At 40.0% G+C, this 17,272-nt stretch overlaps 1 protein-coding gene across 7 annotated transcripts in view; it reads left to right on the forward strand.

Annotated features, from left to right (window-relative positions):
• Positions 1–16,935, forward strand: part of BBS9 (Bardet-Biedl syndrome 9) — a 479,889-nt gene extending 462,954 nt beyond the window's left edge. For 5 of the 7 annotated variants that reach the window (XM_027574544.1, XM_027574547.1, XM_027574545.1 and 2 more), the window contains 2 exons: positions 16,171–16,281; positions 16,497–16,923. In XM_027574544.1, coding sequence (XP_027430345.1) covers positions 16,171–16,281; positions 16,497–16,528 — 143 coding nt within the window. In that variant the 3' untranslated portion in view covers positions 16,529–16,923. Of the gene's footprint in view, positions 1–16,170; positions 16,282–16,496 lie in introns of all 7 variants that reach the window. The other 2 variants (XM_027574543.1, XM_027574546.1) reach the window with 2 other exon arrangements.
• Positions 16,936–17,272: the final 337 nt, after the last annotated feature.

Raw genomic sequence — 17,272 nt, forward strand, 5'->3', positions numbered from 1 at the left:
TGAAGATCTTTACGGTTTTGGAGCACTGCATTCTAGCAGGGGGAGACACTGCACGCCAAGCATCATAAATAAGTAAGCTCTATCCTATATTAGAAAATAGTGTTAGTGTTAAAAGGTGGTAGGCACTACAGAAAAAGAAAAGGAATGTTGGAAAAGGGGCAGTTACAAGATTATGATTTTAAATTGGTTGTCATGGTAGGCTTTGTTGAGGAGGCCACTTTTGAACAGAGACTTGAAGAAAATGAGGGATTTATTCATGCATAGATCAGAGGGATAAGTATTCCAAGTAAAGGGAATGGACCTGGCATGTTCCTGGGACAGCGAGGAGACCAGTGAGGCAGAGTGGTAGGATAGGAGGTCAGAGGGGTCAGATCATGTACGGCCTTTCTCAGATTTCTACTTTTTCTCTGAGTGAAATGGGTAGGTCCATTTTGAATGGAGAAATGATGCGATCTTACATTTTAAAAGGATCCATGGCTGCTAGATTGAAAATGGACTGGTAGGGGGCAAGGGGTCAAAGGTAGAAGTGGGCAGTCAGTTCAGTGGTTACTCAGTTAAGTACTTTAGCAGTAATTCAGGTAAGAAATGATGGTGGATTGCGTCAGAGTGATGGTATAGTGGTGGAGGTAGTGAGAAGTGGTCTGATTCTGGATATCTTTTAAATACAAAGACAACACAGCAGAATTTAGTAACAGTGGCTGTGATGTGTGAGAGGGAGAAAGGAGTCCAGAATGACCCCAAGAGTTTTGGCTTGAGCCACTGCAAGCATGGAGTTGAGATGAGAAAGGCTGTGGTAGAACACATTTGTGGGGGAAAATCAGGGTACAGTTTAGGATACATGGAGTTTGAGATGCCGCTGTATATCCAAGTGAGGTGAGTGAGTACGTAGTTGGATATATGAGCCTGAAGTTCAGGAGAGAAGTCTGGGCCAGCGTTATAAACTTAGGATTTGTCAGCATGAAAGTGTTATTTAAAGCCGTGAGGCTGGATAAGATCACCAGGGTAGTGATTTTAGAAGAGATGAGGATCAAAAACTGAGTGCTGCATCTTCTAATTTATAGGAGGTTTGGGAAAAGAGGTGGAACCAGCAAAAGGTATTGAGAAGGAGCATGTAGTGAGGTGAGAGGAGAATCAGTCAGATGTGGTATCCTAGAAGTCATGTGAAGAAAGAGGTTCAGAGAAGATGGAGTTATTAGCTGTGTCAAATGCCGCTCAGGGGTCAAGTAAGTTGAGGGCTGATAATTGTCCAGTAGATTTAGCAACATGGGGGTCATAGTGATCCTGATAAAAGCAACTTGAGTGGTCGAGGCAAAGGCTACACTGAGATGCATGTACAAGAGAAGGGAAAAGAAAAGAATTGAAAACAGCAAATTCAGACAACTCTTTGGAGAAGTTTTGCCATCAAGAGGCGCAAAGAAATGGAGGAAGATGTAAGAAAGTATGGTCAAGAGACAGTAAATTATTCCTGATTTGATCTTTATGGTTGTCCATGATTATTTATCTAGATTATTTATCTAGACTCCAGTCTTTGTTCTTTCTTTACCAAGCTGTTATTTCCTTCCTACTGGTCACTTTTTTTTTTTTTTCCAGACCAGATGACCAGTTAAGGTTTTTCTTGTCTAACACAACAGTTCATTTTTCTGGAGGTCAGATAGCTAGAGTTGCCGCTCTCCACCTTGAAATTCAGTAATCTCCTTTCCTTACAATGAGACTCTCAGGCTCAAGTGAGGGAATTTTGGCAATATAAGGTAAAAATGATGCTTATGATAATAGTAGTAGTGGTATTATAATACTTGTATATCACTTACTGTGAGCCAGGCACTATTTGAAGTGCTTTACATAAATTAACTCATTTAACCTTTACAGTTACCCTATGAGCTAGGTACAATTATTATCCACATTTTACAAATAAGGAATTTGAGGCAGAAAAATAATCAAGTAACTAGTTTTAAAAAAACAACAACTAATAATGGTGGGGCTGGGATTAAAATTCTGACAGTCTAGCACAAGAGTTTATGCTCTTGAAGCAACTGGAAAATTTTCAGAGCAAGATGTTAGCCAGAGAGATTTCATTTCACATGGTATGAGAATTTGTTAGAGTAGATGGATTGAGTTCTTTGAGAAACAAGATAGAATACAGGACCTGATCAGGCATTTCCCCAGCTTGGCTAGCCTGTACATTAGTGGGCTGTCGCCAGCCACAATCCTAGTATCATGTGGTAGAGCATTCTTCAAAGATAAATTTTTAAAGGACTGTTTCCTGTGTGTTTCTTCAAGTTTCATGAGTTCCCTTTTGAATATATGTATACATATATATATATTATATCACATATATGATATATATGATATAATAGTATATATTAAGTACCTACTCTTTGCATAAGAGAAAAAAAACTATCTCCTTCCCTCTATGTGTTTATTTTCCTGTGGGAAGCTTATTTGTTTACCTTGCAGGCTAGAGAATCATCTGGAAACTGAAATAGAAAGGACTGTATATATGAATGTAATACTTTGCTATTTAAGGATCTTAAAATTTCTATATCTTTAGAGGTGAGGTATGAACTAAATGACTCTTTGTTAAGCGTTATTTCTTAAAACACTGGTGGTGAGTAGTTGCCACTGAATCCTTCATTAATAATCCCTTCCTTTTCCAGAAGGACTTGCCAACACCTATAAAGTATTCACTAGGAGAATTAAAGTCATATAAAAATAATTGGTGTTTGCTTCCTTCAAGGCATACATTTAAATACGTTGCTTTATTCCTTTGCTCCTTGGCTGCCTCCTATGTTTAGTAACTCTAGGTCAGCAGACTTCCTCTTTTAAGGTTCATCTGCTGGCCATTTCAATTTCCCATGAGAAAGCAAACCTGCCACTCTTTTACCCTTTTATCTTAATGTTTCTTCCATTTATGTCATATTATCTTGTGGGTTTGCATTTCTCAGTAATAATGGCACTGCTGGTAAATAGAAAACAATGAATGTGATTATGCACCCATCATCGTCATCGTCATCATCATCTTCTTCTTGGTGAGCCTTTTTAAAAAATTCCTTTTGTGATCTCAAGAGGGGTGGTCATCTTTGACAGTAACTTATCAGTGATTTCATCTTTTTAAAATTGTTTTAAATTTTTATTTACTTATTATATTTATTTTATTTTCATTCCAGTGGGGTTAACATACAGTGTTATATTAATTGATTTCAACTTAAAAGGAATGCACGCACTATTTTCAAGTGAATTATTTTAATGCATCATTGACAGTTTGGGTTTTGGCTACTTGGTACAGCTAGAAACATTCTGCCACTGGTCTGCTTACCCCAGCCTCAATTTTCACTTGAGCATTTTTTAGAGTGTCAAATATAAATTTGTGCTGTCCTCATGGCTTGCAGTTTCACGTGTAATTGGCTGTAACTGTAATGACTAATGTATATTGGGGGTTAATCATGAAAATAATAGCTAACATTTATTAGGAGTTTACTGTGTGCCAGGCTCTGTGATGACTATATTACAGGCATTAACTAGCTTAATCTTTTTCTCTCCTAAGATAAATGCTATATTTTCTGCATTTCTGGGAAAAGGAAACTAAGGCCCAGATTTATGTGACTTTGTTCAAGATACAGTGAAACTTGCCATGCAACGCCCCTTTTCAGGATATCCCTCTCTGCGATCAGTGGGCTAACATTATCCTGTGTACATTTCCCTTTTCTGTAAGATATGACATTGTTTAATGGACTATTTTAGAAATGTATCACTAGACAATAAAGTTACTTTGGAATGAGTCCTGAGTGTTTATTCAGGTTCCCCATTGCATTTGAAGAATATGATGGAACAGGCACTCTCCAGAACCATTGTGTTCTTTTCTCTTTACTCTGAACCTGTTTGTAACCAGAGTGACCCAACTGAACTCTTCGTTTCATAATCATCACCTAGATTCTGTCATTATTAAAAACAACACAGTTTGGTCAAGATTATGGCTTTTAATTGGGTTGTGGAAAGAAACTCAAGTTGAAGAAATGTTGCCAGGATCATTGGGGAATTAATAGCCACTTGATGCAAGAGGGAGACTGTGAAGAACACTGGCTCTCTTATTATGTGGTGTCCAGGCAAAGTAGAGTTATGCTTTTACTATTTCATTTCATTTTTTGAAAGAAATTATTATTGCAGAACTATTGGCTTCCTTTCTTTCTCAACTGTGGCTATAATGTTTTATTTGTGCATGTGTACTTTTGAGAGAGAGTTGGTCTCTGAAGTGGGAGTTAGGAGAGGAAAGTATTTGAAATGGAAATGTCTTAAAATCATGTCTCTTTCCAGTTGTACATTGGATTTCCTTAGGATTTAGAAACAAAATGGAAATTAAAAACCACAATCACCTTCTTTTTGAACAAGAAAATACTGTACTTATCAGTATAGAAAAGATCTAGTTGAAAGACAGTAGATCTTGCATTTCATTGCAGAGTGCTCCAGACATTGATCAACTGGCAAGGAAAAGCAAATATTAACTTTCTCTTCTTCCCCACCTTCTCACTATCGCCGGGTAATACTTTCGTATTCCTGTTTGGGGGATTTAATGGCCTTGTTAACATGTGGGAAAACATTGTGATTGGAGGCTTTAACAAAATGGTGAGTAGGTTGTTTTGTTTTGTTTTGTTTTTTTTAAGTTCCATGTTTATGTTCTTACTGGGTTTGTGTCTTTCCAAGTGCTCCAGGTTAAGAACTAAATGTGTTAGAAAAACAGATGTAATGCAAGTAAATAGGAAGAGTTCTCATTTCCTTCAGTGAGCAAAGCTCTGAGTTCCTGAGCAGTAATTTATGGTACCTTCTCTCCATGTCAGAAGTTGTGCTGACCCCAGCTTCTTTCTCCTCTTTTGTGTCATAACTGATTAATGATCTATAGGGCCAGACAACAATTCACCTACATATGGTAGGGGGTCATAATGCACTAGCATAGTGTAAAGATCACTCTTGCCAACAATTAATTGAGGAATTCACTTTATGAAGCCCTGTTTACAGACTGACATCTGGAGAAATTCTTAACCTGGATCCATTCCAATCTGTAGGATTTATGGACTGCACTTGCTTTTTTGTAAATAGGATTCTTTTTCTGCTTGGTACATTCTGTTTACATAATTATCAATGGATGAAAATGGCTATGTTCCCGTACTTCTTAATCCTCTGTACCAAGTGGACCTAAATTCTAAATGGTGGTCTAGCTAAAAGAATACTTAGACACCTATCATTATTCAAGTTGTGGAAACCTCTTAATGCCAGGAGCACCCTGCTCTCTTAAATACAGACTCTAACTGGAGCCCTTATACCCCAAGGGACTTAGTATTTAGCCTTTATGGGGATTTTAAAACTTGTTGAGACACATGCTAGACCTCTTAAAATATATTAGACTCCCTTTTATTCACACACTTGGTCTCTGCTATGAGGTGTGAAATGGAAATATTTTCAAACATAGGTACACACATAGTCTTGAACACATTTTAAGTTCTCACTGTGTGGGGGGGATCAAAGCTTATTATTAAGCAGCAGAATTAGATTCCCAAACAGTCCATGGGTTGTCATGGTGGACACACATTACAGTGACCTTCACCTGCCTCTCTTTGCTAGACATTATTATCTCTGTTGGCTGGTGGATGAGCTACTGTCAATGTGGTCAGCATGGCATCTGCGAATACAGGGAGATAGAAAAGTTGTAGAATGGACTGAAACAGAACACAGAAAAGCAAATATTTTATGTTGGAACTGGACACATAGAACTAGATGGAAAAGCATTTTCTTCTTCTGCTTTGCTGAATTTTGAAACTGTAAAATTGAACCAAGTTAAGGGTGGGGTGCTTCCACATTACAACAAAATAAAGGGCAGAATGGAAGTAGAGATGAGAAAGATACAGACCTATGTCATCCAGTTCCTCCTTTAGAGTAGCAGCAGCATCATATGATATCAACCTGATTTACCGTGCTGTGGTAGAAACATATTCAGCGATATCGTACATTTGCAACAGCTTTATTTCCAAGACGTGTTTTGATGAGGTCTGTGCCTGTTGTATTTATTATGTATATGTATGTATACACATTTATATAAATATATATATATTTTTTTTCTGGAACACATCTGCTAAGCAAGCACCTTTCTAAACCCAATTTCACAGAAATGTTGGCTCTCCAAAATTACTCTTAAGCACAGAACAGTTACACACACACACACACACACACACACACACACACACACACACACACACAGGTCATTAGTCATAATATTTCCAACAAGCATAACCTTACCACTTATGATGTGCTTTTAAGGAAATGTCAAGTCCAAGTATGGGACAGACCAGACACTTTGATCTGAGGTCCAATTTAGATGGAGATTGGTGGGGGATCAATCAGGGAAGTGCAGCCCCACTTTTCCTCCAGAGCTTTTTGCCTTTTATTTCCACTGTAGCCCTTGTGTAGGTCTTTAATCTGTGTTTTATCCACAACTCTTCTTAGCTATCCCTCTTATTCTGCATTACCTTTTCCGAACTGCTAATGTATTTTTTATGCTTGAATATTTGATCATCTGCACCTTCAGTAAGTTGCCCCAAATATCTTACATAGGAGTATGTTCACAGAGTCATAGCCTGCGTTGGTGCTTCATCCTTCTTCTTTCCCTTTCCTTGCATTCTCTGTATCCCTGTCTCCTCTACCTGCATCCTTCCTTCCACCGGTCCATTTTGCTGAAAAGTTTCTAAATACTCAGCTAAAATCGCTATACAAACGTACAGTAGGATACTTGGCTTTCTAAGCTTATGCTGTCCTTGGGTTAGAAAAAAATATATTTAAGAACAATTAGGAAAATAAACACAGTAAAGGAGAATTATCAGAAAAACTCCTGTACATGTCTGTGTGCCTCTGTGCTTGTGTGTGCCTGCACTCACACATGTATAGATAGAGAAGGGGGGAGGATAAGGAACATAACGTTTCCCAATGGCTCTATTTATAGAGAAATTTATAAACTACTACTCAAGTCTCTTTGGGAAGCTCTTCATATTTAAGATAGTGAAGTATTCTTTTCGAAGCACCCATTCCCCACTCTTTACATGAATTATAAACCTTTGAAATGAAATCTGAATGTTACCCTCAAAAAAATACTCTATCCATCAACTAAATCTTAGTTAAATGAAGAATATCACTGGTGTGTATTTTTGAGGCTTCTGCTGTTTTTCATTCTAAGTGGCAATTCAAGCCACGTGAACAGATGATTCTTTGGCTGGCAAGTCAGAGCAGGGTCTGGGGTCATTTGTGATTCTCAGTGTCACCTTGTTTGATTCCTCTCAATTATGAAGAAAAAAGAAGAAAAGTTTTTTTCCTCCCTGAAGGAATGGAACATTCTCACCCATACACCCAATTGACTGCAAAGGTCACCTTTGCAAGAAAATAAATCAGCAAATCCTAAAATATACCCGAAGAACAGCTTGCCAACCTGCTGGATTTTCTGTATCATTGAAAGGAAGTACTAGTTAGGACAGCCAACTCACAAATCCATTGAGATCTTTCTGGAAAAGGAGGAGTACTTGAGAAAGCTCTAGTGGTTTAGGAAGCAAGAGATTCAGAACTAGCTCTGGGACATTAGGGGCATGAGCTACCTTCTCTGAGCCTCTGTTTTGATATCTACTAAATGAAGGCAGTTGAACTGAAAACTGAGTTCTCTGATTCCACAAAAATGGTGCAGAAAGTACATCTTGCCAAAAAAAATTAATAGAGGGCAGAGATGATAAAATGTACTGTGTACTAAGAACTAAACTGGGTGTACATGGTCTCATATAATCCTCCCAATAGTCCTCATTAAGACCCTCTTTTTACTGATGGGGCAACTGATAACCTGGCCTGGGTCCTGCCGCCAGATCCAGCCTGGATCCACTACTGTGAGCTTCACCGTCTAGGTCAAGTCTCACTGTTGGCCTCCTTCCCCTTCAGTGGCCTCTCCAGTCACCACCCACTTAGCTTTCGCTTTTGATAAAAGGAAAGATAAACCCCTGGAGACAATTCTAAAATATTGGAAACCTTAAGAATTTATAAAAAGAAACCTCCTATAAAAATTTTTCCTCAAGTCTAGTCATGAGAAAAACATCAGATAAATTCCAGTAGAAGGGCATTCTGCAATATACTTGACCAGTACGCCTCAAAACCGTCAAGGCCATCAAAAACTAGGGGAAGTCTGAGGAACTGTCACAACCAAGAAGAGCCAAAAGAGGTATGACAACTAGTGTCATGTGGTATCCTAGATGGAAAAAAGATATTAGGTAAAAACTAAGGAAATTTGAATGGACTATGGACTTTGGTTAATAATAATGTATTAATATTGGCTCATTGATCATAACAAATGTATCACACTAATGCAAGATACCACAATAGGAGAAACTGTGCAGAAGATATGTAAGAATTCACTGTACTATCTGCTAAATTTTTTTGAACATCTAAAATGGTTTTGAAAAGTAGTCTATTAAAAAAAAGTTTATCACTGCCCAAACCAAAATATTGTAGCAGTAGGGTAAACAATATGCTTTTTTTTTTTTTCAATTTATGTGTTTCACAATTTATTTATTTGAGAGAGAGAGAGAGAGAGCGAGTGAGTGCACACAAGCAGGGGCAGGGGGCAGGAGGGAGTGGCAGAAGGAGAAGCAGGCTCCCTGCGGAGCACGGAGCCCGACGTGGGGTTCCAACCCAGGACCCTGGGATCATGACCTGAGCTGAAGGCAGACGCTTAACTGACTGAGCCACCCAGGCGCCCTCTACTTCTACTTCTACTGCTTCTCCTTCTCCTCACCCCCCTCCTTCTCCCATCTCTTCGTCACCCTCTTCCTCCTCCAATGTCCTCCTCCTTCTAGTTATTCTAGTAACTGTAAGGTGATCTAACAGTGTTAAAACGCCTCTAGGATCCTTTAGAATTAGGATACTGTAAAAAAGTAACTTTCTGTGAGCCTTGGATTAGGCCAGGGACCGGCAAACCATTTCTGGTCCATGGGCTAAATCTGGCCTCCTACCTGTTTTAGTAAGTAAAGTTTTATTGGAACACAACCAGTGCTCATTCACGTTTACATTTTGTCTTTGGCTGCAGTTGCACTACAATGGTAAAACTGAGTGATTGCACCAGAGATCAGATGGCCTGCAGAATTTAAAAAATGTTTACTATCTAGTCAACCCCTGATTTAGACTATTTGGGTTATAAGGTAGAGAGTGAGGCAGGTCAGTGGGGCCATCAGGATTCACATGGGGGTAGGATCAAATATTAGAACTCAGCTAATCTAGTAGAAGGAAAAGTATAAGATAGGGCATGAGTAAAAAAGAGTAGTCAATTTCAGAGTTGGCCACATGTTTAAGGTTTCTGGGCACTTTTCTTTTTTTGTTGCAGAGCTGTGTCTTTGGTCCATAGGTGCATCAGCCTGTGTGACCCCTACCCTTTCACACTCCCACCTTTATAAAGGGACCTTTATCTTGGCCGATTTATTCTTCTTTTGGTGTTCCTAACTTTTACCTGAAAATAGCCAAAATTTCCTGTGTTTTTCAGTGTGCCAGGCACTTACACACACTCATCAGTTTCTCTCTTATGAAGGAGGGATGCCATAGTTTCTATTTTATAGATAAGGAAACTGAAGCTCGTTCAAGTGAAATAACTTGCGCCAGAGGACTGGTTGGCTCATAAATGCTGTGCCACAGTTTGAATCGAGGATTCAAAGCATGACATTAAACCCCCTACACCATGCCCACCTTCAGTGCCGGAACTGGCTTTCACGAGCTCATGAGAGCCAATTGTTGAATTTTTAGGTATTCTGTGAGCTAAGTGACAAATTCAGCCACTATTAAAAACTAAATTATGTATTTTTATAATCAAATACATTGTATCAGCAACAAAGATAATATACTTAAAAACTCTTTACTATTTTACTACATTTTACTCTATGCTCTCGAGGTGGTTGGTGTCTACAGAGTCTGTGTGGTGAAAGTGCTAACCGTGTGCTCCTTGTGCAACTCTGCCAAGCTCTTATTTGGCGATGCCACTTTGGCTGCTTGAAATTGGCCATGTTGGGAGTATTTACACCATGGACATGGGCAAACACTACAGATCAGGGCTTTACTTTTCTCTCTTGCCAGCTAGCTGGTTATATATTTACCGACGTGTCAATGTTTACCTTGCATTCAGATTTTGATCTCTAGCTAGTATTCTAGAGGATAGTCACATTTGTTTCTGCCTGGCCTCCTATGTTGACCTTTGAATTCTATAACTTTTATAGTTAATGCCACAGTAGCAACCTACAGGGAGGACCTGAGCTCTTTTTTTTTTTTTTTTTAGATTTTATTTATGTATTTGATGGAGAGAGACACAGTGAGAGCAGGGGCAGAGGGAGAGGGAGAAGCAGGCTTCCTGCCAAGCAGGGAGCCCGATGTGGGACTCGATCCCGGGACCCTGGGATCGTGACCTGAGCTGAAGGCAGGCGCTTAACGACTGAGCCACCCAGCCGCCCACCTGAGCTCTTTTTTATTGTTATTTTTATTTGTTTGTTTTTCTGACAGTGGGTGGAAATTCCTTAGCATAATTCCCTTGTTGAGAAAATATGTTCCACCTGGTTAAGGAGGAAGTTCAACCATTTTATAGTTTGCTTTTAAATGCAGAGACAGGTTCGAGGATAGTTTGGACTCCCTAAAAAATCCTCGAGTTGCATTATCTTTATAAATATAGTGTGAACTCCTATTCAGAATTTTAGGTAAGGTTTTTTACTTAAATAATTTCCTGGCTACATGAGGATTTCTGTATGTATTAATGTGTTATTAACTTGCAAAAAAACAAATTTTTACAGCTACGTATGGTTAACACAAATGAGCTTGCACATAATTTGGTAACAATTCAGAGGAATAGGCAGTGTAGTAAAGTGCCTCAAAAACATCCTCCTAAACGTCATTGGTGTAGTCTCCAATTTATAGACTATCTTGTTCCAACTGCTCCTGGGCTGATTATTCACAGTTCATGATACATGCTTCACATTTTTAAAATTTTACCTGCAGGGGTTAGCTACCACTTACAACATTGTTCTCTTAGTCCCAACTCCTGACTGCAGTTTCCCTTACTGAATCTCCTCTTATAAAAGGGCATGGAAGTAGAAGTGGATCCCCATCATTGTGGCGGGAGCAGGCACTGGGGAACCTGGACATCTTCCCTGGCAGGGAAATGGGGCCTGGTCTGGACACTGTGCAGTGAGGGAGCTGCCCCTAGATATTTGAGTAGAACAGAGATCACATAACTAAGTCGTGAGAAGCCCCTGTTGTTGCCACAATGACTTTGCTGGCTATCTGAACTTTAAATAATGAGGAGTTTGCTGAATAATTATTTCTAAACTCTAATTCTCTATATCATATTGATTAAGGTAGACCATATCTTGTGTCACTGTTGTTAAAATGTGGCCAGAAGACTGGCATCTGCCTGTAGACTTTTTGTGAACCTGTAATTGAGAGTGTTTAGGAACTTGTAGCAATTGACAGGGTACTTTTATAAAGATTAAGTATACTACTAATAGATGAGGGCTGGTATATTCATTTCATTTTTCTAGTAACTCCTTTTATTGTTATTACATTTTACAAACGTATTAGTTTAGATAGATTAGAAATTTTTTAAAAACTGGTCCTTTTGAGAAGCATGGCTGCCCTGGGAAGAGCTGGGCTGCAGCTCATATAGACTTGCTGTGTGACCTTTGGCAAATGATGTAATCTTTAGGTTTACATTTAATAAGTTGAGACTTTCTAGCAGGACTGACACTTAGTCTTACAAAGCTAAGTCAGTGATACAAAAAATGTCAAAATTTTAGTTTTCTTTATGAGCAAGATGGTGGGAAATTCAGTCTCAGTTATTATTGCCCACCCCACCTCCCCTACCTCTTGTCTCTCTGGGGCTCAGAAAATGAGGGTGCAGTACTGTGAACAGCCTCATTGCCTAAGCATACAGCAGAGGCTTGGTGGATGAGGGAGGCCTTGCTGAGGTTGGAACTCCTGATCCCCAGCCCTCCTTGTGCCTGCATCTCCATTCCTTGATGCTTTGCTCCCTTGGGGTGGTCCAACCTGGCTCTCTTTACCCCTCTGAATTACCACTAGAGAAAATCTTTCCCCAGAGATACTTTCCTATCTTCAGTGAGCTCAGTCTATGGAAAACTAAGGCTAGAAAAGAGAGTATTTTCAGGCTACTTTTTTTTTTTTTTTTTTGGCCCCAGTACAAATTTCTGAGGCATGGAAGCGCAAAATGGCCTGGAGAAATTTGGGGGGAAGAGGCACGGGGCGGGGGGGAAGCTGAAGAAAAAACACAAATTAATATCAATAATTTTATAATTGTAAAGTGGGGCCAATAAACGCTTACTGATAGGGTTGTCTGAGGATTGAGTAAGCTAATGCATTGAGAATTCATAGCCAAGTGTCCAGCACACACTAGGTCCATAGTACTATGATTTCCAGATCAGGAGGTCCCTGGCTCTCACTTGTTTTTGCCTGTTGGCTCTTATGTGTTGCACACACAATGTGTGTTTGGATGATTTCATCCGGCTGTGGTTTTTCTTCCTTTCTATCCTTTGATGATACAGGCTCTAAGCCAAGGGTACTTCATCTGGCATCCATGGAACCCAGGCTCCACTCCCACGGATGGACTTCAGAGGGTCTCTGATAGTCTGGAAGTTTTATATGTTATTTCTATTTACTGTTTATTCTGAAATTTTTAACAAACAAATGTTTTTTATCCTAGCAAAAATCTCATCAGATATACTCATCTGTCCTTCTTAGCAGATTCAAATGCAGTAGCTGTGGGGTGAGGACTAAGATTCTGCATTTCTCACAAGCTCCCTGGTGATATCCAGTGCCGTGGGTCCAATGATCTCACTTAAATTAGCAAGGCCAAAGTGGCCTTCTGACTTTAAGGATGTGCCTTTCATTGCCTATTAACTTCACCAAACTTGCCGTTTTCTTTTTTTCCAACATATCTGGTCATCAGAAGCAGCCGCCCTATTCGGGAATGCTTATAATTATAAATATTTCCACTCCACAGCTATTCAATCTGCTAGTCTTGACCTCTACATGCACTTCATTCCAGTCAGCCATGGATGAAAGCTTACATAATTACATAACAGGGTTTTGCCCATCACGTTTGCTCCCACTCATGGAGCCCCCATTTCTTACACATAGGTGGGCAATCTAACCTCAAAATTTTGTGTTGGAGGCCTGCTTTTTAGAACTATTTCCAGTGTCAGTGATTTTTGCAATAAAGCAGAGCCTGAGGGAAGGATTAAAATGATGGTTTATTTGACAAACTCAGGGGAAGGGAGGATGAGGAAAAAGGTAAGGGAGTCAAGGAAATATGTGATATACTATAAAGTGGTTCATCCTTGGTTCTTCCCTCAAAGAGCCATGAAGAGACCCAGCAGATACATCTACCCAGCACACAGCAGTTTCCCGGAGGTTGGCAAAAGGAAAATAATAATTCAGGGCCCACCTGGGGAGAGGCAGGAGGGGAATTCTCTGCCCGGCTTTTTTCCTTCTCCCATTTTCCATTGGTCAGGATGCCAGATCCCATAGCTTATTCTTTCTTCCAAACTGGGAGGTCAGAAACTCTAGGCGTATGGTTGGGCAGTCTGGCTGAATCGAGGCATCCGAAAAAGGAGGGGGGTGGGATTCCCAGGGCAAATGACTGGTCAGCCCTGCAGTGGGATTTGAGAGATTTTTTTTTTTATCTCTTTGTACTAAGGACAAGGAAAAAAAATTTTGTGCCAGGAAGAAAAGAGGAAATTACATAAGTTGTTCATAGTCTGTAATGACTGACTTGTCCTTTTATGTCCATGTGATTAAAGAACTAGGAAGTGCTTTTAAGTCTGTATCCTTTGTCTTGCCTCAGTATGAGTCAGCTGGAATGAAAGAGGTGGACTCTACTTAATCAGCGCAGATCTGCCTCTCTCCACAAATGTGTGGCAGACACTGCTAACTGATCACTGCAGTCTTCCCATTTGTTGGCTGGGTATACTTCTTCCCCACTCCTGAGGTTTCTTTGTGCGTGAAGATAGCTATAGGGGTACAACACTCCTGGCCTCGCCCTGCTTCCTCCCTCCCTCTGCCTCAGGGATGCCTTAAACTGGTTTGTGAGTGTGCAACGAGAAACCAAGCCATTCCTGGTCCTTTTTTCTTAAGATCAGTTTCTGTTCTGCAAGGAGCACATCACTTATTTCTGTTCTTCCCTATCATTAGTCTTACAGAAGTACTTCTCCCTCACCCCACATACCCTAGTTTTTATCTCAGTTGGGTGAGGGGCCAGGAGGGGAAGGGTGCTATTTCTTGGGCTTTGCCAAGGTCCCAGCACCTCGGGGCCTGCCTTGGCCTCACAATACTCTAAGCAGTGCTCCTGGCCATCACACTCAGTGGATTGGCAGGTGGAATAAAACCTGCTGACACCTGAGTCCTGCAGTCTCAAGTACCTCTTTGGCTAATGCTGCAACTGAGGAGCCATAGAGTAAGTGATCAGATGACATGCGCTTTAGGTGTTGTCAGGCTTGGGTGTGAGTTCGGTCTTATTCCTTACTCCTTAGGAGCCGTGTGACCTTGGCAAGTTACTGCATCTCATTAGATCCGTCTTATCTGTAAGATGAGAATAATAATATCTATTTCATGGTTTCTAGAAACTAAATGAGATAATATGGTCAGGGTTTCTAGCATTTAGAAAGTACTCAATAATGATAGTTATTGTTACCATGATATACAGGCTTTGGAAAGAGATTAAAAATAAGGGGCGCCTGGGTGGCTCAGTCGTTAAGCGTCTGCCTTCGGCTCAGGTCATGATCCCAGGGTCCTGGGATCGAGCCCCGCATCGGGCTCCCTGCTCAGCGGGAAGCTGCTTCTCCCTCACCCACTCCCCCTGCTTGTGTTCCCTCTCTCGCTGTGTCTCTCTCTGTCAAATAAATGAATAAAAAATAAGCCTGGTCCTCCTTCTGGATGGGGCCCTTGCCATTTTTAGATATAGCCAGGCAAGTTCCATTGCACTGTTGGAGAATTCTAACATATCCTCTTGGGGAACCTCTGAGGCTACCTCTAATTCTTATTTTATGAATGTGGAGATGCTTTTCTCTCAAGTTTCCCTTGGCATCAATTTCTTTTTTCAGAGTTGATGCAGAGGGATGAATGGTAAGGTGTATTCTCCTTCAGACTTGGGATCTTGCCCCTTCCCTCTCATTTGAGTGATGTGGTTTACAAATCAGCGCTGCGATACCCTGTCTTTCCTCATAAACCCCCTCATGCATACAGCCAAACTTGAGTACAGAGGCTTTGGACTCAGTGTACGAGAAGCCTCAGACAAGGAAAAGAAAAAAAAAAAAAATCACGCTACATTAACAAGAAGAATGGCTTTGGGAAAAAAATATGTGTAGTATACAGTATGTCAGTACATTTCCAGGAAATGGTAGCAAATTAGTCAAATCAAGTTACAGATACAGTCAAGAAGTTATCACAAGTCTCCCCTACAAGATTTTGGTGAATAAAATCAAATGACTTATACCCAATATTTTGAAAGTGCAGTGGTGCTGGCTCATCCACAAGTCACTGTGGGAATTGACTTGGAATTGAAAGCTTCCACAATGCAGCATGTGGCTTTGCTGTTGAATTATGAAGTGTTTGTGTCTGTACTGTGAAGTGCTGAACGCAGGGATAGAATCAAAGTCCAGAGATAGACCACCACAGTCACCGTCTCAGGATACCAGCAGCCTTCCACTTTGCTCAAGAAAGGTTGCATTCCCTTGTGGTCAGTGTGCTTTTGTTTTTATAGTTTCTGATGCTCTGATATTAGAGAGAATTCCTGCTGGGGTACCCTTATATTACAGATATCACATATGCTATAGGTTTTGTCCTTTCTGACTTCAAAAAGAAGAAATTTAAAGACAACACCACTGCTGCTATTGCTAAGTGATCTCGGTATAATATGTCTTTGGGGGCAATAACTCATTCCCAGTATTGTCACCAAAGAGAGACATTTAAAATTATTCTTTTTGGTCTGCTCCTGAAGATTGTTGTCACATCGTTGGTTATCTTTATGATTGGTATGTTCTTAAGCTGGGTTGCCGTGCGGAGAGGCAGATTTTCCTACACACTGCTCAAAATATTGTATGTATTTTTTCCAACTAGGTGGCTGTACTGCCATCCCAGAATCAGACTTAGAGGAAAGATCAATAGAACAAGACTCCACTGAACTGTTTACCAACCACAAACACCTCATTGTGGAGACGCCCATGCCTGGTAAGAAAATGGGTGGCCTTCACCAATGATATGTCAGGGATAGTGGCACTCTGGTCAGTTCTTGTCATACCAGAGAGGCTTTTTACAAAGCTGCTTGTTTTCCAACTTCTTCATTCTTCCCCTCAGCATTGGTGCAGTTGAATTTGATTATTTGTATATTCCTTTCAATATTGAAACCTTGTTTCTCTCTCTCTTGCTCTCTTTCTTTTTTCTAGAAGTTTCACCCCTCCAAGGAGTCTCGGAATAGTTCAAGTAGAGTTGTCTGGATGAGGGGAAGATGGCTTTCCCAAGGCTGATGCTGTGTGGACCTCATGCCAAGCACAGATGTAGGGCTGGTCCAAGTGCTTCATCCGTCTCACCTGCTTGGAGATGATACTATATAGACATGGGGATTGGGATTTTTTTATTTTGCTAGGAGGACTTGTAATACCGTGGGCAGGTCAGTTGAAACTTGTCTTACTGGGAAAAGCTATTGCCGCTTTTTGGTCATCTCTATGCTTATAGCCATCGGATATAGTGAGAGGACATCTTTTGGGGACAGACTTTATAATGCAGAGACCTAGATCCAAAGTAATTTGATACCCCATTTTTTTCACAGAATTCTTATATAGTAAGTGTATCAAATTTAATAAAGCATCTCATTGTCCAACAAAATCTTGGATTTGACTTTTAATTAGAGGGTTTTATAGCTGGTTTCTCTACATTTTTTCTTCAAAGGAAAAAAACTGAAAGGAATTGAAAACTTTGCTACTCCATGGTAACACTCAAATATAATTGTTTTATAAATAAACTACAGAATTTTCATATGATCTATTTATTCTAAAAAATGGAAGAAGGTAAGTTTTTAGTATTGTATGAAAATGTTAAAATATTTTTAGGGAAGGTAGTATATTAACATCCTCTTTAGATTACCCCTGGTGACACCTTTTAAAAATTCAGGTTGTAAAAGGATTCACACATTGGAATTAAAATGTAAGGTTTTTTATATTCA

Source organism: Zalophus californianus, chromosome 12, assembly GCF_009762305.2.
Source record: "Zalophus californianus isolate mZalCal1 chromosome 12, mZalCal1.pri.v2, whole genome shotgun sequence".
Lineage (NCBI taxonomy): Eukaryota > Metazoa > Chordata > Mammalia > Carnivora > Otariidae > Zalophus > Zalophus californianus.